Source organism: Dipteris shenzhenensis, chromosome 27 (genome assembly GCF_047967505.1).
Source record: "Dipteris shenzhenensis isolate YYH24624 ecotype China chromosome 27, Dip_SZ_1.0, whole genome shotgun sequence".
Lineage (NCBI taxonomy): Eukaryota > Viridiplantae > Streptophyta > Polypodiopsida > Gleicheniales > Dipteridaceae > Dipteris > Dipteris shenzhenensis.
In genome coordinates this window covers 50,789,384-50,816,148 of record NC_141622.1, presented here as the reverse complement: position 1 = coordinate 50,816,148, position 26,765 = coordinate 50,789,384, and the positions used below count along the sequence as shown (strand labels likewise).

The following is a 26,765-nucleotide window of genomic DNA, read 5'->3' as shown; positions in this document are numbered from 1 at the left end:
ACCATAAACTCCATCATGCATAGCAGGGACTAGCTACTATGGCATCCCCACTGACGTCATCAGCACCCAACAGTGGGTGTAGACCATAGTATAAAAGTATGCTCTCACACATACAAATCCACACACCCACACATACTTGAGCATCCATTTATACAAAGTCTTCGTACTGAGTTTCTATCAGCACTCCGGAGGTGAAGGGCAAACTCAGCCATGACGAAGGCTAGCACTAAAGAAGAAGGCTAATCAAAAAGTAGTCCAAATCTCTTCATTCAAGCTAAAACTGCTTGTGAAGTCTAAACGATTTCATTTTAGTCTCTCCCAAACGAGCATCTAAATCTAAATCTATGCACCCAACCCTTACGCATGTTCCTCACCACTTAGCAATCAGCCTGCACAGCACAGCTCCAACCTAAAAACAAGAAAATTCAAGCTGAAATCAGGTCATTACCCAATGATACTGCGTAGGAGTTAAACATAGGAGACTGGCCAGCCCAAGCTATATTCCTTAACTCACTGCTGTCAATCGCAGTAACAGCCACAGCAGATGCAGCCAATTCAACTTCCGCCTCAGGATCAACCATTGCTTTTGGTCTGTCATCATCCACCACTGTCTGTTTAGGTTTCTGAAGAAAAGAAGCATCATCACCCAGCCCTAGGGTAGGCCTGGCACGACTATTTAAATCGACACCATCGTGAGAACCTTCGAGGCCTGACAGCAAAGATGACTCAGCTCCGACATAAGAGAAGAGCAGCAGACTGCTGGCAGGCCGGATTGTTGGTGCTGTGGCAGCCCCTACAAACAAACCAAAACGTTGATTGCATTACAAGCTGCAAGAATGTGTCCTTTCTTTGAGCACACGAGCTTGTAAATGATTCATATTTCATAACCTTTACCCTAACACATCCAAAGTTCTCTCCACTAACAGAAGAGGGAGTGGGACCTGTTACTGCAACAGACGTTCTCTCCTCTGGAATCTGTGAAGACTGTAAAATTCCTTGTTCAGATAAGCTAATATTTTTCTCAGTTTGTTGAGGCTGCAGAGATATTTGATCGCCAAAGCACAATGGTTTCATGGCTTCTTCAAGCTGAATCTGTGTCAAGCTGAAAACCTGGTTTTACAAATCTAGCTGGCTAATGAGTAAACTGTAAATGCAATCTGCTCCAGCAGACAGGAAAACAGAACACGCCCACAATGAGACTTACTTGCTGAGTGCACCCTCGCCCTTCCCATCAATGGGTTCATTCCAACAAATCCCTTGACAATCAGATGGGCTTCCTGGAACTAAGCTACAAGCAGACTTGATATCCTGCCCAACCCTGTCACTGCAGGCTCTCCCTTTGCTTAATCTGGGGAGACATGCATGGCATTATTTCTATGGTAGCTCATGCTAAGTGAAACAAATGAATTTTGATCTCAATTTAAATGACCCAACAGCTACATAATACTACTTACTTTGATAGCTGTGATCTCGTATCAACATATTCATCAAGAACGTCATGCTGGTCTCCACAAACTTCTGAACTCATGGAGTACAAACCTGCAACATTTGCAAGCAGCCTATCTGTCTTACAAGCACTACTTGTTTCGATGCCAGGCCATGTGGGAGCAACGTCCTCTACCTCATGAAAATCTGTCATCTTATCCAGCACAGTGTCAAAAACATCAACTTCATGTCCATCTGTGACAGATACACTACTTGCTTCGAAGCCAGGCCCTGTGGGAGCAACGTCCTCTACCTCATGAAAATCTGTCATCTTATCCAGCACAGTGTCAAAAACATCACCTTGATGTCCATCTGTAACAGATACAGTCTGCTGTATGCACACAACCTGCTCCATCAAAGTCAACAAAAGCAGCAGCATCCCACAAAGTCAGTCATATTAGCTCAGCAGGTAAGGTTCCCAAGGTATGATCAAATGAGACCCCCAAGAGGAGATCATACAGGAATAAATCCATTTGACATTATATCGGAGCAGAAAGCATACCTTCATGTCCTCCGCCTGTGCTTTGTCCTCTTTCTCTTTCTGTTCTTGCACACCATGTAGAGTTTCCTGCATAGGCCTCACCTCATTAAAATCTACCTCCAAGGCTGGCTTTTGAAGCCCTAGATGCATATCACCCACGGCTCCTTGCTTCACAGTTACTTCCACAGAAAAAGTTTGAGGTGCACCAGTATAACCTTGCTTCAAATCACTGTCAATCTGGCACGGACATGATCTCATGACAGCTCCAGTCGTCTTATCGGCCTTATTGTTCAAAGCCATACTCATAAAAGCTGCAATCTTATCATCTGGAACAAGGTCACTTGATCTACTGCCAAGTGCAACAAAGCCATGACACATTGAAGCCTCTGGTATTTCTAAGGTTGTTTGGGGCTTGCCATTTGATGACAAATCGGGAGTGGACCCAGTAATTACAGGCTTGGCGGAAACATCACTGTCCATCCTGTCTGCCCATGTTGCCTTGCTGAACCATTTTACACCCTTGGTCTGGCCCATGAGCCCAGAAGCCCAGCCAGCGGCAACAGGCCTCGATTGGCACACCGCATCATTTTCATTGTGATCCCTGGGCATTCCATCACCAGTGGACTCTTCAACCTTAGCAGATTCCACAAAAAGTAAATTTGCATGCTCATCAAGTCTAAGTTCCTCACTGGGTTTCCTAAGCTTGTATTGCAAATCACGTGTAGCACTATTAATTACCTGCTGAATAGTCTTCACATGATTTGGGGCCTCCGTAACAACACCAGAACTAAGCCAGACAGGGCTGACTTTGTGTGTTAAAGATACATTTCTGTCTTGGTTAAAGGGTTTGTAGTTTTCCTGAAGATCTGTGGTCGAACACATAAATGTCTCTGCTTCAGCAAAGGCCTTCGTTTTATCATTTGAAAATCGCACAGGCTTCTCCTCTAGATATAACAGCTGAACATCTGGATGAGGCTGAGACAGAGGAGCTGAATGCCCTATCTGCCCAAACTGGAACAAAGGCTCACTCAGATGAAACGGCATCTCAAATAAGCCATTCTGAAAGGCACTAGAATAGAAATCTGAGTATGGCAATTCCTCAGCAGGCATTGCCCGCAAAGAGCCTTGTTGTGAAGCAGTCCTCATCTGAGGAAGGGGAACTGCCATGAAGGAAAAGGGCTGCTGAAAATGTTGAACCAACAACTGCCTAGAGCTAAGGAGTCCCAACGGCTCTAATTGTCCAGACTCTATGGGATTACTTGACGGTGACGAGTCAGGCGGCAGTAGTGGCTGGGCAGCAGATTGTTGAAAAGTTTTGCCAAAAGTATGGCCTCCAAAAGTTTCCACTACCTGTTTGTCCTTGTACTTCCCTTGCATAGGATACTCAGGCTCTGGCTCAAGTGGCTTATCAACATCTTTAGACCCACAAACTTCAAAGGGATGCCAAGCATCTGCAGTCTGCTCTAACAAGCCATCCTTCCCATTATTGCCAGCAAGAATCTCTGTGATCACTTGTTTCTCTCTCTTCAGAACAGGTAAAGATGATGGGGCCTTTTGATCCTCAGGCAATTGAACAGTGGAGCTCCCTCCTTGATTTTCCTTCTCAGCATCCAATTGGCTGATATAACTCTCATTCTTACATGCTATAGGGTAAGATGGGCAAATCTTTGCAATGCTAGTTCCTCTTACAGCAGACCTTAGAGCTATCCCTGTGTCCTTATCCCTTTCTGATTGCAAAGTCCACTTTTCATCATGCTTGGCAAGTTGCACCACAGAAGCACCCTCCCCAATCGAGCTACCGTGTTCATGCCAATCTGAATCTTCCAGCTTCCTCAAGCTCCATGGTTCATCATTAAATGTTTCTTGTGCTCCAACTCTTCCGTACTTGCAATCCAAATTCTCTCTAAAGTCCCAGTCAGCATCCTGGACAGGTCTGTAGTCTCCTTTTGAAAGGTTGGTAGCCAGAGACCATTCTTCTTCCCTGAGCCTAAGGGATAGTAAGTTTGCATCTGGATGCAGCCCGCGTGGCTGCTTGTGCAGGGACTTACAGCTGATTGGCACAGTAGCATTGGTACCTGCTGTCTGACATTCTGAAGAGAGAGGAGGAAACAACATGCATAGCCTATCTTGTGCCCCTCGTCTCCTGCTCCCATGTTGATCAACGTTGTTCCCAGATGAGAATGATTCATGATATTTTGGAAAAGTCCCTGATGTCAGCTCTCCTGCAAGAGGCATGCCTGTGATAAATTTCTGATGCTGCTGTTCCATCATGAGCTTTCTAGCTTTTGGTATGGGATGTTGTAGCCCAGCTGCCTGTTTGGGAGAACCACCCAAAAGTTCCCAAGGAGAAACGGCCCCCCATAAGGATTCATGATGCCGGGATGCCTTGGATGATGAGCTCAAGTCTGTGGACTTATTACCATTGTCTTTATCAATGTTATAAGGCTGAAAAGTATGGTCAGCTCTAGCATCAGACCCATGAAAGATGCCTCCAGCCCATGACTCATCTGACTTACTTGCGCACAAAGAAATTGCACCAGCCCCATCATCCTCTCGTGCAGAGACAACAGCCAATGGAGCAAAGCATTTCATATCTTCCCAAGTCACATCACCTGTCCTCCTTAAATCCACTAGTCCCCTGCCATCATGTGTCCATTTTGCAGGCCGTTCCAAGTTTTCTTTGTCTTCTTCCTTCTGAGAAGGGGCCTCTTTCCCTTTTTGCTCCGTCAAAGCACGCGATGCAATACGTTCCTCAAGCTCTAAAAGCTTCCTCCTAGCTGCCTCTTTCCTCCTCTCCTCTTCCATAGCAATCACGTGCTTTTCCTCTTCTCGAGCCCTCTGTTCCTGTTCAAGTTTAAGAGCAGACTCTAAGGCCTCTTTCTCTTTCCTTCCTGCAGCTTCCCTTGCCTCTTCCTGGAGTTTCAGTTTAGCAGCCTCCTCTTCTCTGGCAAGGCTATCGTACTTCTCCTGTTCATGTCTGGCAAGCTCAGCAGCCTTCCCTTTTTCCTTCAACAATCTTTGACGTTCCTCTTCTTGCACGAGCTGAATCTTTTCAAGTTCAGCATCAAATGACTCCCTTTCTAAATCACGGAAACTACTATCCTTTACTACGTCCTTGTTCCTCCCGACGGGCTTGATGTCAAGACTCAGTGTATTGCCAGAGAGATCCAAGCCAAATCCTGACGTTGACATGAACCCCAAACCCTGCATTTCGGTTAAACCTCTGCGAATTGAATCCTCTTGATAGCCCCGTCCATCAGAATTGCCATGGCTTTTATTCTTTCTTATTGCTACCAAATCTTTCACACCTCTACCTTCAATAGACGCCACACCTCTACCTTCAATAGACGCAATGGCCTGGTTATAGCGTCGGTTGATCATAGTCCTACCATATGCATCACCCTTGGGACCACATGTTCCACCATTGTCTCCACCAGCCGGTCCATCCCAATTGCTTGGATGATCCTTCCAAGAGCTATCACCTTCCCCTCTCGCCTCTCCTTTCCTATTACCATCAAGACCAAGACCTCCAGGATCCACATCTTTACCAATTATAAGTTCTTGACCCGGGCCTCCTGCATACACTTCACCATTCTCGAGACACTTTGTGTAGCCCAAAAAGTAACCATTCCTAGAGCTAGGCAGGGGATTGTAAGCAAGCCCATTCCTGCTGTCGGAAGCAGGAAGGGCCTTGCTGCCAGGACCGCTTCGAGGTCTCTCGTGTAGAGCAGGTCCTTGCGTTTGTGGGGTTTCTCTCTCGTCATCTGCCCAGTTTGACGTATCGTATAGTCTAATTAGAGGAGAAAAGCTACAAAGCGAAACCTTTTCCCTGATACTTGTACTCGTCCGAAGCTCCTCTTCCTGAGGATTCAATGGCATACCCTCGTTTACAAAATGCACCGCAGTTCCTGCAGGTTGTAGCTGAGAGTGAGACCCAGGCTTAAGAGCCTGCTGTTGTTCTGACAATGGCCGCAACTTCCATTGTTTCTCTTCCAACTCCTGTCTTTTCTCCCGTGTTTGCTGACACTGCCTCTGGCGATTCTGGATAGGCGCAGGAGTACTGGAAAGGGATGCTTGTAGGGTTGGGAAATCTTCCCCTCTGAGCACATCCGTCCTCTGGCCTGGAGATGAAGTCCCGTTGGGTTTCGCATCGCGCAAACCTGGAGCAATATAGACACTAAGTCTCTCGCAGGGTAGGCTTGATTTAGAACGCTCTGCTCTTAATTCTGCATTCCGCTCCACAACTCTGGGATTGGGGTTGCGGTAGACAGGATGAACGGCAGTTGCCCATGATTCGGCGCTTGCGTAGTCCGATCTATCCGGTGCAACAGTCGATGAACCTGAAAGGCGCACATTATCTTGTTTGACGCTATCCTCCAGCTGGCGAGGCCCCGGGAGTTGCTTGGACCAACCAGAAATGCCGTGGCCACTGCCAAGAGGATCGTTTTCTCCATGCTCTTTCTTGAGAGAAGGAAGATTCATGGGGCTGGGGAAGCAGAGCTTGGAACCCTTGGGAGCAGAATGCAGAGGCTTGGATCGAGAAGGATGCAGCGAGCTTCCGTGGGGGGAACGGCCAGAGGCAGGAGCTGAGGGGACGCCATAAGACTCGTTGAGGTTCACAGAAGCGAATTTGGAGCCAGTGCTGGGACGAGCCATGGGGAGAAGGTATGGCGAGCAAGGCGATGGGCATGGGAGGAGCCACCGTGCAGTGGGAGCGGCTACGAATCTTGATATACACCTGAAGCTCCTCTGTTGAGGGAAGACGATGTTGCCAAAAGCCTGAAGCGAGCTCAAATCCGAGCTCGAAGCTACCAGCTACCCTAGACGCCAAAAGACGAAGAAGACGAAGAAGAAGATGATGAAGTTGATGAAATTTTCAACAGCAAAGAAAGAATTGCCCCCTTTGGAGCTCACAAGGGTTTGCTGTTCCTTATTAGTTTCTTAGGGTCTCCTCCCACTCCATTGGATGATCACCCCGGCTCCCGGTCATCAAGCTGCTAATTGTGTAGCGCTTGGAGTTTACATCGAATCCGTCAATCGTGTAATGGTTGGAGGAGTTGGCGATTTAGGTCACAGACGTGTGATGGTAGCGCACTTGGAGGAGATCGAATGGGCCAATCGTGTAATGGTTGAACGAGTTGGCAGCCCTTCATGGGCTAATCTTTTGTGTCAATTTCCAAGCTCATCCCTCTTATCAGGCCAGCTAGATTTGCAATAGGCAGTCTTTCCATCGTGGAGCAAGTAACTACTAACTCGAAATTGAAGCTGAATCCTCAATTGTTTAAGGAAAAAAGAGAATGAGTAAAATAGTGGACATGAGACCCAACACATGGTCCGTTAGGATCGATCCTCCCTGCAAATGTCCCGAGCGGTGATCTATTATTGATTTTGTAATGTCCATATTTTGAAAGCTAAAGTCCAGCAAATACATGAATAAGGTGATACAATAACTAATGCTCATTGCAGTTTTTACAATATTGTCACATGGACTACAACCATATGAATACATGTGTAGTCATCCTTCAATCTTCGATCCATATTGTCACATGGACTACAACCATATGAATAAAAGTGTAGTCATCCTTCAATCTTGCATCCAACTTGGATTTCCTTGCTCCCTCGCATCAATAACATGCATTAAACGGTTGTAAGAATTTAGATTAAAAACATGAAATTTTGAATGGACCAATAATTGAAATATTTTATATTATAATATATAATATATAATTATTATAACCACACATAGTGTGGGTGGGGAGGTGCCGCGCTTTCTTTCCGAAAGAGTTATAATCTCAGGGAACGAGCTCTTCCCTGGGCGTCGAGATAACGTAGAGAGTATAAATGCCGAGAATATTAGCATTGGAGATAAGTCTCGTGAATGGATAAGAAACTGGCATATTACTTGAATGTCAATAGTCATAATCGTAGTCGAACACTGGGAGAATATATTCAGAAAACTTGCCAATGTGACCCTGAGAGGATGTACGTGTGTCCTTGAGCGGGATGATTCCAACATTCTCAGATCGTTCAATAGACTCTGGACAGCACAAAAAGACAACTATCATTAGAGGAAGTTCGAAGTAGAGCACGTAACATTCTCACTCTCCACTTAGCCAGTGTTATGTGCCTCTCATACCAACCTTAGGAAAATGGGAGTTTGATCATTGTAGTAAGTCAAGCTTTTACACTTGTGAAAGTAGAGCATAAGGTCATCGCGAGGCTCTCCAAAGCTTCACATGCCAAATAAGCCCAAACTTGCAAATCAAGTAGACCATCTCTTCAAATCGAATACATCAAACTAAATCAAGGGCATAAGATGAAACCAGATCAACAAACTAAATCAAAGGGCATACGATGAAACCAGATCAAGGGCTTAGATTCATGACACGTGGCTCAAGGGGGTGTGAGAAAACCCAAACATCTACCTATGCTGCCTGTCGTAAAAAGCAAAAAGAAAAAATCAAGCCAAATCTAAGAAACCAAATCAACGGCTTATATGGATAACACATGGCTCAAGGGGGGGAAAGAAAACCCAAACATCTCCCTAGGCTGCCTACCGTAACTAGGATGGCAGTCCTTCACACCACCTTTCCAAGGATGGCTGCCTAGTGGTGTGAACCAATAATCGATCCATGTTTCCTTCTTATTTCCTAACACTTAAGAGTCTTGTCCTAGCACTTAAGAGTCCTGTGCTAGCACTTAAATGTCCCAAGATGTTAAAAAATGGGAAAATCACACGTTGAAATGACGTCGCAGGCTGCTCTTTGTTGAAAGTGAGGAGGAAGACAAGGCAAATCATAAGGAAGTGGAGGCATCTCGTTGTGACGAAATGGATAAGGAGTTGGAGTAAAGCCCAAAGGAAAAAGCATCGGTTAATGGAACAACGGACGAGGATGTACCACAACATGAAAGGCTTAATGAAAGGCATAAGGAAGACGAGCATGCCCCTTGAGAAGTCTCACCTGAGTTTGTGGCACCAAAGATACACAGAGAAGTGTCACCCGAGACACGTGTTGAAAAGACCAAGTTAGTGTCAAGATGTTTGAATGCGGATTCCAGAATTACGGAGGGGCCTCAAGCAGTGAGATGGTCCTCATGACAATTGGAGAAGGACCTGGCGAGTTGGCCAGGTCGGCTTGTTCTATGTATTGAATTGTGAGGCGTTGTTCTCTAGCACTTGTTGCAATGCTTTGTTCCTAGTCTTAGTTTTATTTGGCCAGTTTATTGGCTTGGTTGTTTCCCTTGGGGCATCTCCTAGCCCTGGTAATGGCTTTGTACTCTTGGACCTCGTAACTACCAAAGCCTGAATATTTCTTTGATTGCAATGATTGTTGTGGTTGTACTCTTGATTGATGGGTTCTAGATAGACACCAAAGCTCACATGGTGGACCTTGCCTATGGCCATCCATACCACAATAGGTACAAGCTTGGTCTTGCATTTGCCTCTGCTGTTGGTTCCCCCATGGTTGTTGATTGGGCCTTCTTGGGGCTACATTTTGATACCTTTGTTGTGTTGGTCTTGACACTTTGATTATTTGATTAGCAAGTATTGTTGGTGCTTGATTCTGTTGTTGCTAAATGTAAGGTGGTACTCTCCCTCTGTAATTGGGGTTGTACCAGCATCTCTCTTTGTCATGATTGTCCTTATTGCAGAATTCACATGGAACCTTTTGTCGTTGTGGGGGTGGCTTTAAGCTTTGCAACAACTGGTCTTTAATCATCTTCTCCAACTTGGAGATTTTGTCTGCTATCTTTTTTGCTGTGGATCTTTTGCTTTTTCTCTTTCTTCTTTTTCTTGGAGTGTTCCTCATCATCCTCATCATTTTCTGATGAGTTGTCTTCCTCATCTTTAGTATCTTCTAATGCTTCACTATCTGTGTTTGTCTCTGAGTATGTTTCTGAATCTGAATGTCTTTCCTTTTTTGTCTTCTTGGATCTTGATGCTGTACCAAGTCTTCTCTCTACCTTTTGCTCAACTTCCACCATATTGTTAAAATCATTTGCTCCTCCAAGCTGGTCCCTGCCTGCTACTGCAGTTCTCAGTTCCTTGTTTAATCCTTTGCAAAAATAGTCTCCTAGTTGCTCCTGGGTGGGTCTTTGGTTTGCTATTAGACTTCTGTTGAGGTTTCTAAGCATCTGTGAATAGTCTTCAACCATGAGGTCTTTTTGTTTCATTGTTCTCAGTTTTTTCAAGATGTCCTCTCGTGTTTTTTCTTTCCTAAAACGACTTAAGAAAGCAATCTTTAATTCATCATAAGTGGCAAAATGTGCAATACCATACTGCATAAACCAATTCATTGCTTTACCATTGAATGTTGCTGGCAAATTGCTCCTTCTTGGTATCATATGGCAGTTGTCCAAATCCACTAGCTATCCACCTTGTCTCAAATTGCCCAACATGGCTGTCAGGGTCTTGACCTTTCTTGCCAATAAACTTTGCAGCTTTGACCAATGGGTTCTACATTTTTTGCTAAGCTTGAGCTTGAACTTTGACATGCTTCTTCTTCTTTTTTGGAGGTGGTGGGAGGGGATTGAAATTCAGTTGTTTCCTTGTAGTCACAAAGACACTAGCTACAATATTAGTGGTGTTCTTTGTAGTAATTCCTATGTTGGAGTGGATAGCATTAACCTTTCTAGCTCAGTTTTTGCCTCGTGCTGTAGGGAATTATCAGAGGAACGTGTCCCACTAGGGATAAAATCAGGGTCGTGAAAGATATCCTCTGGATCATTTGTTTGGGAAGCAACCTCTACCCAAGCTCTATTTCTTGTAAAATATGCAAACCAATATGGCAAGGCGACGTTTCCTCTCTGAAGCTATTCGACATGGGCTAGTCATTCCATGAAAGGAAAGGAGAGAGGTGTGATTATAGTAGCTTACCGGGTGGTCGAAATGTGATGCTGTCAGCTAAGCTTTCCGTGCTAATTTCACAGTGAATCTGTGATGTTGGTGATGTGATCTTCTTTGCTAACCATGATGTATTGTGGTTGTTTCAGTGTCTTGTTGATGTTGCTGTCGTACATCGCTATTGCAATAGGATTGTGATTGTCAACTGTCTTTGCTTATTGTTGCATTTTTGTGGTCCTTCTTTGTGAGTTGCAGCTTGAAGCTTTGAGCTTTTATGGAGTGACACGATTGCGCCTGTAGTTGATGCTTAATGACAACTACATTTAGCCTCGTCAAAGCTCGCTTTGGCAGAGTATTGCTTTACAATACGGATGTGCACGTATTGTTGAATTGTCGCTATGAGGTCTTCCTCTACTAGTGTATTCACTAGGATAGAGTTGTAGGCTACGTGCAAGTTGCTTAAAGATTTCCTTCCTAGCGTGTGAGCATTGCTCAAATACTACTACTTTTCAACACTGGCTACCGTATGTGTTTTATGATGTCATTTGTAATCGTTGGCATATTTGCCAGCTTTGTGCATGCATGTGTGATACTACGATGCCGTTGGAAGCTTTGATGTTTTTAGAGTTGCAGTTTGTATGTTTCTCTGTTGTTGTTTCACGTCGTAATCGATAGTGTCGCTTGTTTTGCTGTGAGCGAAAACCGGCAATTCTAAGTAGGAACGCTGATAGGATCGCCGATAGTGTTCAGAGTGTCTTCAGACAAGTGAAAAACAAAAACACATCTCCACTCCTGACAACAAGGTGCCAGTAGTCGAAGTATAATCAAAAAGTAATCGGACTATAAAACTATCACGAGATGTATAAAAAGAACAAAGAGGAAACCTTGCAAAGGTAGTATGTTTCTTGTATATTATGTTTTAGCAGAAAATACATCAACTCAACAACTCTCTTCAACAGGAGCTAATACAAGGTTTATATAGCCATTCGAGATCAGTCCAATTGTTGTAAGGCAACAATAAGTTTCAAAATGTAACAGTCATAGTCCAAAACATTATGTAGTGGATCAAGCCACTAAGGAGTGCTGTTAGGGATAGTTACAACTGTCCCTGCAGTTACAAAATGATCCCACTACTTTGTTCTAGTAACTCCCTCTTACCAGAGGTGTATTTATCCTATCCCATGGTAAGTGTCCACGTGGGTGGAGGCTATGCCTTCAACATGTGGAAACTATTTGTGTAGCAGGAGATCCCACTGCTGTTGGTGCTGTGACAATAGGTGGAGTAGAGCTGCTGCTGGTTGGATCGTCCAATGGTCTAGGTATAGATCCATCGACATACTCTTGCATTTGTCCTAAAGTACAAGAATGGTCTCCATTTGGTTTTTCCATGTGCCATGATTGGAGTTGTCTAGCTTAGTAGATGCCTCCAGATTGAGGTTGCTAGATGTAGACATGGTGCAAGAAATGTACTCAAAGTGTTATGAAAATCACTGTCTGAATCAATTGCAAAACACTGACTGTAGCAAGTGAAATCTGAACTGTCGATGAAGATAGAACTGCAATATATAATCCGATCTGAACTACAAGGCTTGTGGCAAATGATGTCGAGAATAGCCAAGAGGCTTTACAAGGCTGGAATAAAGTGGACAATGCCGTGAAAATAGCCAAATAGGCTTTATAATGATGGCATGTGTGTGGGAAATCAAATCATGTGCTATCTGCCCACACTGATCAATCAGTCAATGCTTCTGAACACTCTGAAGTCTACTCACTGAACTGATGAATTCAGGTTTCAATTAATGTGATGATGTGAAACTGTATGTGAGCGTAGGGACTGACTTCGAGTAGGAACTAGTCGGGAATTTTGGGCATGGCTTAGATTGGAAACTTAGAGAAATTCAAATCGTCTCCTCTATGGCAATCTAGTCTACTCTGATCTAGATATATACTAACCTTCGATCGATGAAAGAACAACAAATAATTTCTTTTCTTTGGTTCTTTTTATGTGCTATGTCAGATGCGTCGATGTAGAGGGTGATGTGCATGTAGGAACGTCGATGAGGCTCAAAAGTGAGTGATACTTGTGCCGAAATGTATGCATGATGTGACGAGCACATAGAGCACGAATAATTGAGCGATTTCCTTTTTGGAGCACCCTCAAATTCTTCTTGAATCAAGAGATATGGCTTGATCTAGGTGGGGGGGCAAAAGGAGTGCAAATCTGCTCAATGATGGTGTGGTAGTCAGGGTCACATGCAGGGGTATGCCTGCCAAGGGATGTGTAGTGATGATGTGCTTGCGAGAGACTACCATGTGGCAATGATGAGTTGGCAAGTTGACTGGCCAAAGGATGATGTGGCACTTTAACTGGGCAACAGATGATGTGGCACTTTGACTGGTCAACAAATGACGTGGTTGTGATGAGTCGGTTGATGACATGGCAAGATGATGTGGCTACCAAACTAGAGTGATGATGTGGCAAATGTTGATGTCAGTGATGACATGGCCTAGGGCTCGGGGATGCTGACATGGTAGATAAGGATAAGATGATGTGGCACCTATGAGGCCACTGTTGACATGGTAGGGTGTGAACTATCTGCTGATGTGGCAATCGGTTGCCATGTGATACATAAGCAATGTGGCAGATGGGTTGCCACGTGACCAGCTGTTGACCAAAGGTGTGTGCTAACCTTGGGTGGAGATAAGGTTCTAGACAGAATCTAACAAAGATTCCATCATCGAAAATAATTCCATCATCAGGTTGGAGTCGGGATTCCGTCGACATGGAGAAACGTGCTTCATTGTGGATTGCAGAACTGAGCTGCTGTTGCGTAGGAGCTCATTATTGTTAATTGAAGAGGCTCTTGGCATTGGAAGCGTGTGTTTGCAAGCATGGTGACTGAGCGTGGGTTGGCTAGACATAGACGCTGGTGCTGTAGGCTGCCCATCGTGCTAGATGGTGCTGCAGTTCGCCCTTGTGGGAGCTACAACCCGTGGATGTAGGTGAGCCGCCCTTGGCTGTAGATGCGCTGTCCATTGGAAGTGTGTCTTGTTGCGAGAGCTACAACCGGTGGCTGTAGGTGAGCCGCCATCGGCTGTAGATGCTGAGGAGCGACTTTGGCCTGAGTCGTCATCCATGAAGGTGGAGTCGCCCGTGAAGGAGCGCTAGAAGAAGGTAGGTTGGCCGTTGCATGCGAGATTTCTTGGAGTCCCGTGCCTTTGCTGATAAGGCATTGCACGTTGAGACGGCCGCCTATGCTAAACTTGATGGCGTGGGATGCACCGCTCCTCCTAGTCGGCTGAGCAAGCGTGCTTGCTTTGTAGTTGTAGAGGCTGAAGAGTTGGGTGTTGTGCTGAATAGATCCTCTCTGGGAGCCACAAGTAGGTCGCGACAAAGGCAGATTTGTTGTGGGAGTCGAAGCTTTAGTTGCTTTGTTGTTGTAGCATGACTCGTTCGATTCATTGTATAGGCCACCTTCAAGCTTGCAATCATAGGAGTTTTGTTGTTGAGTTGCCTTTGCTGTTGAGACCTAAAAGTCTCTCTTACTTTAAAAAACAGAGATCTCTCTTTCTCCTTTCTCTCAAAAATAGAAAAATCTCTCAAGAAGAATTCCTCACAAATGGAAATCACTTGAGAAGGAAATATCTCTCTCACACTTAATGAAATCTCTCAATGAGAATTTGAATGATCACTCAAGAGGCATGAACATGAATTTGTCTCTCTCTTACACACAATCTCTCTCATTATAGAACTCTCCCGATCTTTCTCTCAAACTTGGAGTAGAACTATGAACAGAAATCTTTCATCAACGGAATGAAAGCATGAAGCTCAATCTCTCAATCAATCACACTCTCTCATACGGATTGCAATGCCTCAGTGGAAGGCAAGGGGGCTCTGATACCATGACAAAATATGAAGAGGGGAGAGGAGAAGAGTGGAGATGAGGCAAGAAGGCATAGCTAGAGAGCACACCACAAATGACTAACTGTACACTAGATTTAGTTGAAAATGTAGAATATATACAAACCCATTTAGGGTTAGGGTTAGGGTCAGGGTTAGGGCATCTAACCCTTTCCTTTATAGCACTCTATATGTGTTAGTGCTATTCACATGTAATCACATGATGTTGAGCGTGGTCTCTCAACAACACTTCCATGAAGAACTCTAACACAAAGTCGGACCGTAGTCTGATACAAGTCAGAACTTATTGCAATTTAGAGACAACACATACAAAGTAGAAATGATCTCCATTCACTTATCGTTGTCAGATTACAGCAAAAGATTATAGTAGAACTGATAGATGAAGCATCATTGCAATCCGATTCATATCCGAGTTTTGTTCTATACACAAGACTCTCTAGCACAAGTCATAGTGGTTACTCAGTGGTTACATGCATATAATTGAATAACTACTTTAGAGCGTTGATCATGACAATCAACTCCTTTAGTTATTATCTAGTACTACAGTTAGCTATAGGTGCCTAGTTAACCCTAACACTAGGCACTTCCAGTGGATAGGGTTTTTTATTTGTCAAAAACACGTAGACTCGAACCCTTTACATTAGGTATTCCTTGTAGAAGTTAACATCAATCTCCAAGCTATCTTTCCTAGTGATAAGTTCAAAGTCTTCAGCTCCACTGCCTTTTGTAGACTGTTATGTGACATTAGCCTCAGAAGGTTCTTTTATTTTCTTCACAGGTACTTCTAGTCCAAGTACAACATTATCCTGCAAAATGCTGAACTGCTGAACTCGAAGCTTTGTCTTTGTTTTAGCTGCTAACACACCTACAGCAACTTCCTGCACCATAGACTTTACTTCTTTATTAGGACCACATTCAACAGTAGCTACATCTTTGTCTTCAACATGCTTTTCTTTATCTGCTACTTTATCTACAACCTGCACATCCAATACATAAAACTGAAATTCAAAGTTAGTTTTAACACATGCTGGGTCTTTGGCTTTGCTTGGATCCACTTTCTTTGCTTTTGCCAACCGTTGTTTCAATCTTTGACCTTTCCTTAGCAATTACTACATCCACTTGTAAATCCACATAGTCTTCAAACAACCTTTCTAACTGAGTGAAAAATGCCTCCTTCATCTCAGCAAGCCATTTTTGCACTGTAGGTAAACATTCCTTCTGCATTGAAGCTTACAATTTTCAAACTCTTTTTTCTAATATAAAAATTATTGTTTCAATTCTTTGACCTGGTCCCCTTCCTGCTGATAAGCATCAATTTTCTTCTACAATACCTCCTTGTCCTTTCATAAAACTTGCATTTGAGTTGAATATCTTGCTTGCATATCATCCTGCTATTCTTGAAACTGTTTTAAGACCTTCATAGCATGATTCACTTCAACTACTGACACTTTCTCAAACAACTGTACTGTGCCAACTTCTGTTACTGTTATATTCTACTGCACCACTGGTTTAGATACTACTAGTAAGCTATTACCAAATTTTCCTTAAGATTGGTTGCCAAAGCTTTCTTCACATTGAGCTTGATCTTTCTTCAAGAGTTCACTGCTGCAATTGGCACTTCCCACAAACTGTGTGCCAAGCTCTTTCCAAACACCACCTTATGTGCTTCCTCTGTAGTGTATTTAGCCTCCTTGAGCTTATTTACTACTTCCCATTGATCTGTATCTATAGTTGATGTAGTTGCTTTAGTCTGAGTTTCCTCCTCCAGGATAGACAACTCCTTAATAATCATCGAGGACCTTTTACCGTACTCAAACAGTGCAGTAATGAACAGACCTACCTTTGAATGGTTATTTGTGCCTGCCAATGCCTTCTTGTTCACTTTAGTATCATCAACCTATCATGAATAATGTCATCCCCTGAAATCTCACATCCCCTCTCAGTTGTTCTCTCTAGACATAGAATTAGTTTTGATCAGCAAGTGAACCCGTTCTAAATACCATTCCAATTGGCTGCCGTCACAGATCATCTTGCACATTATACATCAACAAGCAATTTTTTGCTGTCGTCGGTTGAATAAACTCTCTTAGCATGTCTGCTTCAACATCTTTATCATAGGCAACCTCCGTGCTTCTTCAAATCTAATGACACCTTAAAGTTCATGAAAGCACTCTATCTTAACAGCTTCTTTGTTGGTGGCGACACTGTTTCTTCAAGCAAATTCTCCTCTTCTTCTTCAGCAATCATTTTTGCTTCTGGCTCTAGCTCAACTATCTCCTTGACCCACTGACTCTTGCGTGTTGGCTGTGGGGCATGCTTCTTGCCCATGTTCACCTTCGTCTCAGTGGTTGTACTCAACAATTGTAAATCAACCTCTTCTCCTCTAGCGACTTTTGACAGCAATTGAAGATTTCCCTGAGGACTACCTTGTGCAAATGGAGCCAAGTTACCATCCATATTGTCAGCACGAATCACCACACTCCTTAGGATTACAGTGAAATCCACTTTGACAAGTCGAATAGACTGAGAGCTTTCCCACACACACATCTGAGAATGCATGTGCCAATGTATTGTATCTTGATGCCAATGTTGGTCATCACTTCATTGGATAATTGCATGCATTCGTCGGCTACTCGATCCATGCAAAATATCATCTTCAAGCGACCCTTTTGTATGACCACTCCATCGCCTCATGCCAACTATCACCTCCATGTACACATGTACAATACTTGTTAGGATCTTAATCGGACCTATGTCGGACATAAGTAATATCATCTTCAAGCGACCCTTTTGTATGACCAATCCATCGCCTCGTGCTAACTATCACCTCCACGTACACACGTACAATACTTGTGAGGATCTTAATCGGACCTTGTCAGACATACGTCGGCTGACCACCCCTGGAATCGAATTCAAATCGAACCTCCGCCAGATCATTTGCAAGTCGGCCATCGGATTAGCTTCATGTCGGATCCAAGTCGGATCATTTGTGTGTTGGCGATTCCCCCATATTGAGAAACAAAGGAGTCGGATTTCTATCGGATTTGTGGCACCTACCATCCTTGTACTCTATCTGCATCACTTTTGTATCCTCCACTTGACAAATGCAAACCATTACTACTCCCCTACTTGTGTTTTCACATACATTTGCTCCAATCACCTTTTGCTTTGGTTGAGTTGGGTCATTCCCAAAGTACGGTTTAAGCCTAAAACCCTTGACCGGCTTAGGAAAAGTATTGCCATGCAAATCACTTACTAGAAATGTTCGTTGACTAAGTACTTCCACAATTCCATAAGGTCCATCATATCTCAATCTCAATTTTCATGGATGAGGTCCAAGCTTAAAATTATACATCAACACAAAATCACCTCTTTTGAACTATTTGAATTTTATATTCCTACTAATCCAAGCTTGTCTTCTTTTTTGAATAATCTCTGAAATGGCTGAACTAATAATTCTATCCTCATCTAACTTCAACAATTCTTGAATTCTGAAATTCATAGATTCTTCAGGAGACAACTTATGTTATGCAGCAATCCTCAAACTCCCCACAATGAACTCCAGTGGAACAACTGCTTCTGTGCCATATACCAATGTGAAAGGAGTCATACCTATGGTTACTTTGAAGGCTGTTGTAAATGCCCACAAAACTGAATGTAGCTTCTGATTCCAATCCTTAGGATTATCCTCAATTGCCCTTCTGAAAATTTTCATAATGATCTTATTTGAACTTTCAGCTTGTCCATTACCCTGCGGATAATATGCTGTAGATTTCTTATGCAACATCATGTGAGTCTTAGCTAGCTTTGCAATGACCTTATTAATAAAGTGAGTACCCCTATTAGACACTATCTCAATTGGTATTCCAGACCTTGTCATGATATTGTGATAGAGAAAACTTGCAACACTTCTTCCCTTATTATCTTTCAAAGCTACTACCTCAACCCATTTAGTATAATAACCTCAGTTGTAGCAAAAAGAATGTATTTATTATCTATATACCTGGCTGCTGGCTTAATTGGACCAATAAAATCCAAACCCCATTTCTGAAAATGTTCAAGTTGAAGAATTGGTTGATGAGGCATCCTCTCCTTTGGTGAAGGTTTTCCATTTCTCTGACATCTAAACACTCCTTTGCATATTGATGAGCATCTTTAAACACTGTGGGCCACCACAAGCCTGCTTGCATAATCTTTTTGCCTGTGACCTCCCCTAAGAAATGTCCTCTGGCACTTCCGACATGTGCCTCTTTCAATACTACCTGCTGCTCATGAACTGGCACAGATCTTCTAATTACTTGATCAATACCTCTTTTATAGAGCACACCAACAATAACCAAATAAGGCTTACTTTGTAACACCATTTTATTTTTCTAATCTCTTGTCAAAGAATCAAGCATCAGTTCATCAATAAGAAAAAACAATATCCAATCATACCAATCTTTTGGATCATCCATTTAGATCAAGAACAAGTCTGCATCTAGTAGTTGATCTGGAACCCCAATAGGATCTTCTCCTGTGATAAGTCTACTCAGGTAATCAACAATTGCATGCTGTCTTCCTGGTATATGAATTATTTGATAATCAAATTCATGCAACAATAACATCCACCTTGCAAGTCTTCCTATCAGTTGTGGTTTAGTTACTAAATAGATCAAAGCCTGGTGATCCACATGAAAGACAACCTTATTACCAAGTAGGTAATGTCTGAACTTATGTAAAGCATATACCATTCCCAAAGCTTCTCATTTAGATACTGCATAATTCTTTTCAGCTTTTGTCAACACTTTGCTGGCATAATAAACAAGTCGGAACAAATTTTTTGCTTGTTTTGCATCAATACTACTCCAACTGCCACATCAGAGGCATCCACAAATATATGAAAGGGTAACTCCCAATTTGGAGTTGTAGGATAGGAGCTACTACTAACATCTTCTTTAGAACATCAAATGCTTGCTGTTGCTCCAATCCCCAGACATATTTTACTCCCTCTCTTGTCAATTTTGTGAGTGGCATACATACATGTAAGAGATATCTCAAAAATCTGCTATGCCATTTGATTTGGCCAAAAAACCTAGACAATGCTTTGAGTCTTTGACATTCTTGGGAAACAAAGCTTACTGTATAACAGATACCTTCCTTGGATCAATAGCCATTCCATCCTCAAATGTAATGTGTCCCAATAACACACCTCTTCCCACAACAAAAGCACATTTGCTTGGATTCAAACTCAAACGAGCCATCCGACATTTTTCAAAACAAAATCTGAGATGATCCAAATGATTTGATCTTTTACCAAGAACTATAAAATCATCTAGGAATACTCTCATGAAAGAAGTAAGGTAATTTGCAAACACCTCTTGAATCCAATTCTGGAAAGTTGGTGGAGCATTCTTCAAACTAAAAGTCATTACAGTACTTGCAAACACTAATGCAGTTTGGTCTTTATCCTCCTTAACCATCCTTATTTGATTGTAACCCCACTGAATCCATCCAAAAAGCTATAAAACTTACAGCATCTAACATGGTATCACAAAAAGGTCAAGGGAATGGATCAATAATAGTTGTTGCATTCAGCTTCCTATAATCCACACATATTCTTAGCTTGCCATTCTTTTTTGGAACTATAACAGTAGGTGACAATTGAGTGACTCTATCCAAAGGATATATGAACCCAACTTTCAGAAGTGTATCCAACTCTTCTTTAACTTGCTTAGCATAATAGGGTTCATTCTATATATTTGCTAAACAATTGGGAATGCATCTTTTTTAAGGTTTATCTTATGCTGGCAAGAAGAAGGATCAACTCCCTTCATATCTGTATAATGCCACGAAAAGATGTTTTGAACTCCAGTAGCAGCCCCCTCAATTGCTCTTTGAATGGATCCTTCAACTTGGTGCTGACACATACCATCTTTGGGTCATCCTTGTTGCCAAGGTTCATATCTTGAAGATCATCTTCTTTTACTCTAGCACTCTTAATCATATGCTCTTCAAATTCCTTCTCTGCCTAAATCATTGCTTGAATATGTGTTTTCAAACCTCCTTCCACTATTTTTTCATCAGCATCAGAGTCATTTGACTTCTTTTGGTCAACATTCTCCTTCTGGTCGGAACTGCTTGGCTTGCTGCTCTGCACAGTTGGATCTGCATCCGTGCTAGTCTTCTTAGGATTTGTATATTTCTCCATAATGCCTACCACATCCACTTCAAACAATGGCACTAATGAAGGGTATGAAGGGTTTCTTCTTAGAAAACAATCCTCTTCATCCTCTTCTAATTCTGTTACCATATTAACTCCCTCTGCCTCAATGGGTTGCATGTGTCTGGGAAGAGTTCTCTTCGGAGTTAAACTTATTTTATGATTTTTCTTTCCCTTCCTGATAGTACTCCTTTTAGCTCCCCAATCCTACTTAGCTCTTGCAGCACGAAGCCACGGCCTACCCAATAGCATAGAGTATGAACTTGCTTTTTCCTCCATTCTCAGTACCACAAAGCTTATGGTAAATGCCAATCCCCATATATTGATTTGTTGACCTCTCACTATACCCAATGGTTGGATTCTCCTCTGATCAACCATCCTCACCTAAAAAGGTGTTGGGACCAATTCATTGTCACAAAAGCATTTATACACTCTTCTGATAATATATTAACACCAGATCCCCCATCAATGAGTACTTATGGAATTCTTTGTCTTTTGTACTCCACATCTACTATGGGTACTTTATAATCAACATCCTCCACCATGGATGTATATGTTTCCACATCTTCTTCATCTTCCATTCTTACTCTTACTTTAGCTATAGAAGGTTGTACCTTATAGAAATTCTGGCACAACTATTCTTTAAAAGCAGGTACTAGGTTGGGCAATTGATCAAGTGTTATATGAATCTTTGAGTGTAGCAATTCTTTGAAAAATTCCTCTTGACATTCATTATTTGTTGGCTTTCTTTTAGATTTGTGTGCCTCCTCCATACTCAAAAACTTTTGCTCCCTTTTAGGTGCTTCCTTTTCTTCTTTCTTACCTTCAGTTTTCTCCTTACTACTTCTGACTATGTTTCGATCACTGTCTGAACCAGTCATGCTAGGTGTCAAATTTTCCTTCTTTGTTGGGTCACTCCGGATAGCCTCTTCTTGGAACCGAACTTGTTTTTGCATTATTTATCTTGATTTCTGCCATTCTAGCATTACCCTTATTAGTATTATTATCTTCCTTCATCCGATCTAATCTAACTGATGTCGGACTGTGTTCTGATTGTTCTCCTGTGACTATCGGAATTGTGTCAGATTTACGTTTTCTTTTCTGAACTCTTCTCCTCTTCTTTCTTTGTTTCATTTTCTTTGTATATAGCCCTTAAGGCTGCATCCCTGACTTCTTGCTATTCTTCCCAATCAACCAATTGTTTTGGATCAAATGCTAGCCCCTACTCTTGTAATTACTAGCGCTTCAACATTCGATTGTGCCATAGACACCTCACCTTCCTTCTAACATTCTGAGCAATCACACTCACATTCATGATACTGAATTTTATGTTGACTATGAATCTTTGTGACTATTCTTGTAGTCTCCTCCTAGAAAGTCTCTTTGGACTCCTCCACAATTGTCTCCAAAATGACCACATTTACCCTTACTGGTGGTTGTGGTGGTGGGTTTGCATTTAGTCTGGGGGTGAAATTTACAATGGGTATCCCTCTTTCATTTCTATGTTTACACCAAAGTTCACACTGAGGACCTTGACAATGCCCATCCTCAATCCCACAATACGTGCATGCTTGACTGTTTTGTCTTTGATGTGTATTCCAATTCTATTTCTATGGTCTTCTAGGTGTTGCATTGTTATATCTTGGGTTAGCTTGTGCTCCTACTTGATTAATTGCTACTGGTTGGGTAGCCTGTGTTGTTGGCTATAGATGGGAGGTAGCCTCCCCCTATACCTTGGATTATACCAACACTTTTCTTTATCATGATTATCCTTCCCACAGTAATCACATGGTACCTTTTCTTTCTTTGATTCTACTCCCATACTTTTCAGTTGTTCCTTAATTATCTTCTAAAGTTTAGAGTCTCCTTTAGGACTCTTTGGCTCTTTCTTCTTGGTTTCCCCCCTTGTTTTGGGCTTCTTATCTTTTCCTTTTTTCTTCCTCTTCTTTCCTTCTCCTTCCTCATCTGAATCTTCGTCAGAATTGTCATCTTCTGAGCTATCACTCTCCTCACTATCGGAGTCAGAGTCATCCTCTTCCTCTGATTCAAAATTAGAGTCATTGTGCTTTTTCTTCTTTACCTTCTTTTCTTTATTCTTTGATACTCCAGATCTTCTTTTTGCCCTTTGAGCAGCTTCCATTAAGTTATTGAAATCATTCGCTCCAGCAAGTTGGTCACGGCTTGCTACTACTACCGTCCGCAACTCGCTCTTGAGCCCTTTGTAGAAATAGTCTCCTAATTATTCTTCAGAAGGTCTCTGTGGTTATGCTAGCCTTCAATACAAAATTTTGAATTTTTGTGCATAATCTTCCACTAGTAAATCTTTCTACTTCATGTTGCGAAGCCTTTTAAGCATTGCCTCTGGTGTCTTTTCCTTGCTAAATCTTCCTAAGAAAGCTACCTTTAGGTCCACATATGTAGCAAAGTGTGGTAGCCCATATTGCATGAACCGATTCATTGCTTTCCCCTCCATCGTGGCTGCAAATTACTCCTTCTTTATTGCATCTACTAATCCCTCGAAGCCACTTGCAATTTATTAGGTTTTGAACTACCCTACATGACTGTCAGGGCATTGTCCTTTTTTCCCTTTGAACTTTGCAGCTTTTACTAGTAGATTTGGATTTGCCATGATGACAGGTGGTTCAACAGTTTGTGTCCTTCTTGGTTGAGGTGGCCTTGTAGGAGGGCATTTTGCCGCTAATATTATGGCACGTAAGGTGCTACAGGCTAGCCTTTGGTGGCCGACTCTCTTCAGAGCTCCTTCAGAGATGTAGCTGAATTTGTCAAGCAATGTGACCCCTACCAGTGTGTGCAAATCCCACATAAGGTGGACATGATGCCCTTAACAGGAATATCGAATGATCAGCCCTTTGAGAAATGGGGCATAGATTTTATTGGACCAATAAGCCCAGCAGCTAAAGGAACAGGGGCCATATACATTATTTTGGCCATAGACTACTTCATTGGGAGAGCCACCAAGAAAGCTGATGCGAGATCCACTGCTAAGTTCTTATATGAGCAAGTCATCGCATGGTTTGGATGTCCATTAGAGTTTGCTCAGTGACCGGGGAACTCATTTCCTCAATGAAACTATACCGATCCTGACAAGTGAATTCATGATTATACATAGGAAATCAACGCCATACTATCCTAGTGCAAATGGCCTGGTTGAGAGCTCAAATCAAACTTGCTGTGCAAGATTATAACTTGCATGGTGGAGGCAAGTCGTATCGATTGAGAACATAAGCTCATCACAGCCTTGTGGGCCTACCGAACATCTTATAAAGTAACCACGAACTGCACCCCCTTCAGCCTAGCCTTTGGGGTGGAGGCACTTATGCCAATGGAGTATGTAGTACCTAGCCTCTGCATTACAGCCAAGGAGAGGCTCACTGAGAATGCCTTGGTGGAGTGCTTGATTGATCTCAAAAAGCTAGATGAGATGAGTTTGCGTGCAACCTACTGCCTCCGAATGGAGAAGGCACGGTGTAAAAAATGGTTCGACCGCAACTTCAAAAACAAGGGCCTCATGGAGGGTGATCTCATGCTCCTCTATAGTGTCTGCAACACCAAACGTAAGCTCAAGTATCGAGGCATGGGTCCCTATCATGTGGTGGAGATCACTCCACAAGGGGCATACCGCGGATAGCCACCCTAGATGGAGTAGGAATGGAAGGCTACCTCAACATGAGCAAATTGAAAAGATAATACAGCCCCTTCACCCTGCCAACCCTTCAAGCCATCCATAGAGAAAAAGAGCTCAAGGTTGAGGTGCCTAGATGAAACGCCAAGCCATTGAAGAAGCTAGGGCATGTAACACCAAAATCAGACAACATAAGCAAATGGCCTTGCTTAAGGCAACTCTTGAACACCCATGCCGAATTGATGAGCTAATGGTAGAACCAGCCAAATTGAATGTCCAATTGCAGGGTATGAGCGTATGCATCCAAGCACTTGTGGATTGGGAGTGAGCCACATCTTCATCTCCTACGACATGTGGGAGAAGCTACAAGTACCCCTAAACCTCATTGTAGCTTCAGTATGCGCTATTAACAGTCAACTCTTAGGTACATTAGGATATGTGGACTTGAGACTAACTGTTGTTCACCACACAGTTGAGATCCACTTTTATGTTCTCCCCACAGAAGCGATTGATGAGCAAATAATATTGGGAAGGACTTGGTGTTACGGTGTGAACTGCCAAATCAACTAAAGGGACAAAACATCATCCCTCTCACGAATGGGGGAAAGACTATGGTAATTCCGTTTTGTGAACCTTGTCCCACACCCCCTACTACACCATCACTGGCCTGAGGCAAGGAAGTTCTAAGTCAAGGTGGATCTAAAGCCTCAGCCACCTCTGACTCTCAGGATCTCGACCCTCATAAGTCCAATCCCAAAAAGAACAGGGACCCAACCACGGTGGCGGTTGGGTAAGATTGCAAGTTACTCCTCCACTACTATCATCCACCTAGCAATGCCGTGAACATTAGGTATAAGAAGCTATTCTCTGCGCACCATGCAACTTCAGCAGTAACCCGTGGCCTGAAAAGATCAAAGCAGGGTATGGATCCCCTATCACTCCAATGTGGGCATCCCCACCTAAAAGGAGGACATGATGCCATCCATCGCCTCGGCTCCCAGGCCCTAATCCACCTCTCCAACCACAACATCCCCACAAGCACTGGGTCACCACCAAGCTCTTGGAAAACTAGGGTAGTTAAAAAGGCAATCAGGTCCTCTAGGTATAGAAGTTTGGATCCCAACACGCAAGGGTTCAGAAGGTAGTAACACAAGACCTATGTCAACCTTGGATGCAGTACCACAAGAACCTACCATCGAACTTGGTGAAACAAACAAACCCCCAAGGCCCAGGTGTGCCCTAATACCACGAATTGTACAACTCAACGAGAAGATCGCCTAGGATAGCGAGGAAGCAACACAAGACCAACGGTGCTTCCCAAATATTAAACTATCTGTAATTATAGTAGGGGATACAATACCACAAGAGCAAGTTTTCGCATCGGTTGTGGTCACACGAGAACCCGCTTATCCCATGACAAAAGATCTCCCAACAAAGGATTGTCACCGCACCAATGCACCTCTGGAAGCTAGAATGAGACACAAGCACGTGCTCTACATGGCTATTAACTTGCTATGTGGTAGCGTGACATTCGTCTCCATCGCATACCACCTGATCATCAAGTCCAGGTCTAGGTGAGTCTGTACATGACTACACCCTCCATTACCACAACACAACAGGATATTAAGTGCTCAAGAAGTCGGCAGTTCAGGAATCGCTCGCAATGACAGGTATGCTAGGAGAGTTTCTCCAAGCCTACAACTCCAATACAGATGTCGGCATCCTGTGCGATGCGACAAACACTCCCCACTTCTACCACCTCAACATGGATGTGGTGTGAGACGCCTTCGGTATCCTGATCATCGCCATCGACAAATACTCTCAAAAGAAGAAGATGCCCGAGGCCCTCTTTGAAATCTGCCGATACGATCAAAAGAAGAGCAAGGGCGCATTCACTTTTCAACAATAATTAAGCCAGAGTTGGAAAAGTCAGCACGCGCTCTATAGTGGTTAACCCAAGTCAACCACACGTATCACCACCAATCGATCATGCCCAACATCTTGGTGAGACTGGTAGCCCCCCAGGTCACTAACTAGGCAAATTATTTTTGCAATCAGATGTGGGAAGACCTCAAGACACATGGTCAGGTCATCGGCAACCCCTTCTGTACATGCCCATTTTGAGCACATGTTGTAGCAACAACCATCAATCGGCTATGGGTTGGCTGACAAAGTTGCCATCGGACC

General features: G+C 43.0%; 1 protein-coding gene across 7 annotated transcripts in view; it reads right to left on the bottom strand.

The window, feature by feature from the left end:
• LOC147884458 (uncharacterized) overlaps positions 1–6,852 on the bottom strand; it is a 28,429-nt gene extending 21,577 nt beyond the window's left edge. For 5 of the 7 annotated variants that reach the window (XM_087398233.1, XM_087398235.1, XM_087398236.1 and 2 more), the window contains exons 1-5: positions 1,988–6,852; positions 1,455–1,831; positions 1,205–1,348; positions 942–1,102; positions 449–793 (exon numbers count right to left, since the gene is read on the bottom strand). In XM_087398233.1, the coding sequence (XP_087254359.1) occupies positions 449–793; positions 942–1,102; positions 1,205–1,348; positions 1,455–1,831; positions 1,988–6,622 (5,662 nt within the window). In that variant the 5' untranslated portion in view covers positions 6,623–6,852. Of the gene's footprint in view, positions 1–448; positions 794–941; positions 1,111–1,204; positions 1,349–1,454; positions 1,832–1,987 lie in introns of those variants that run through there. The other 2 variants (XM_087398239.1, XM_087398240.1) reach the window with 2 other exon arrangements.
• Between the last annotated feature and the right edge of the window lie 19,913 nt (positions 6,853–26,765).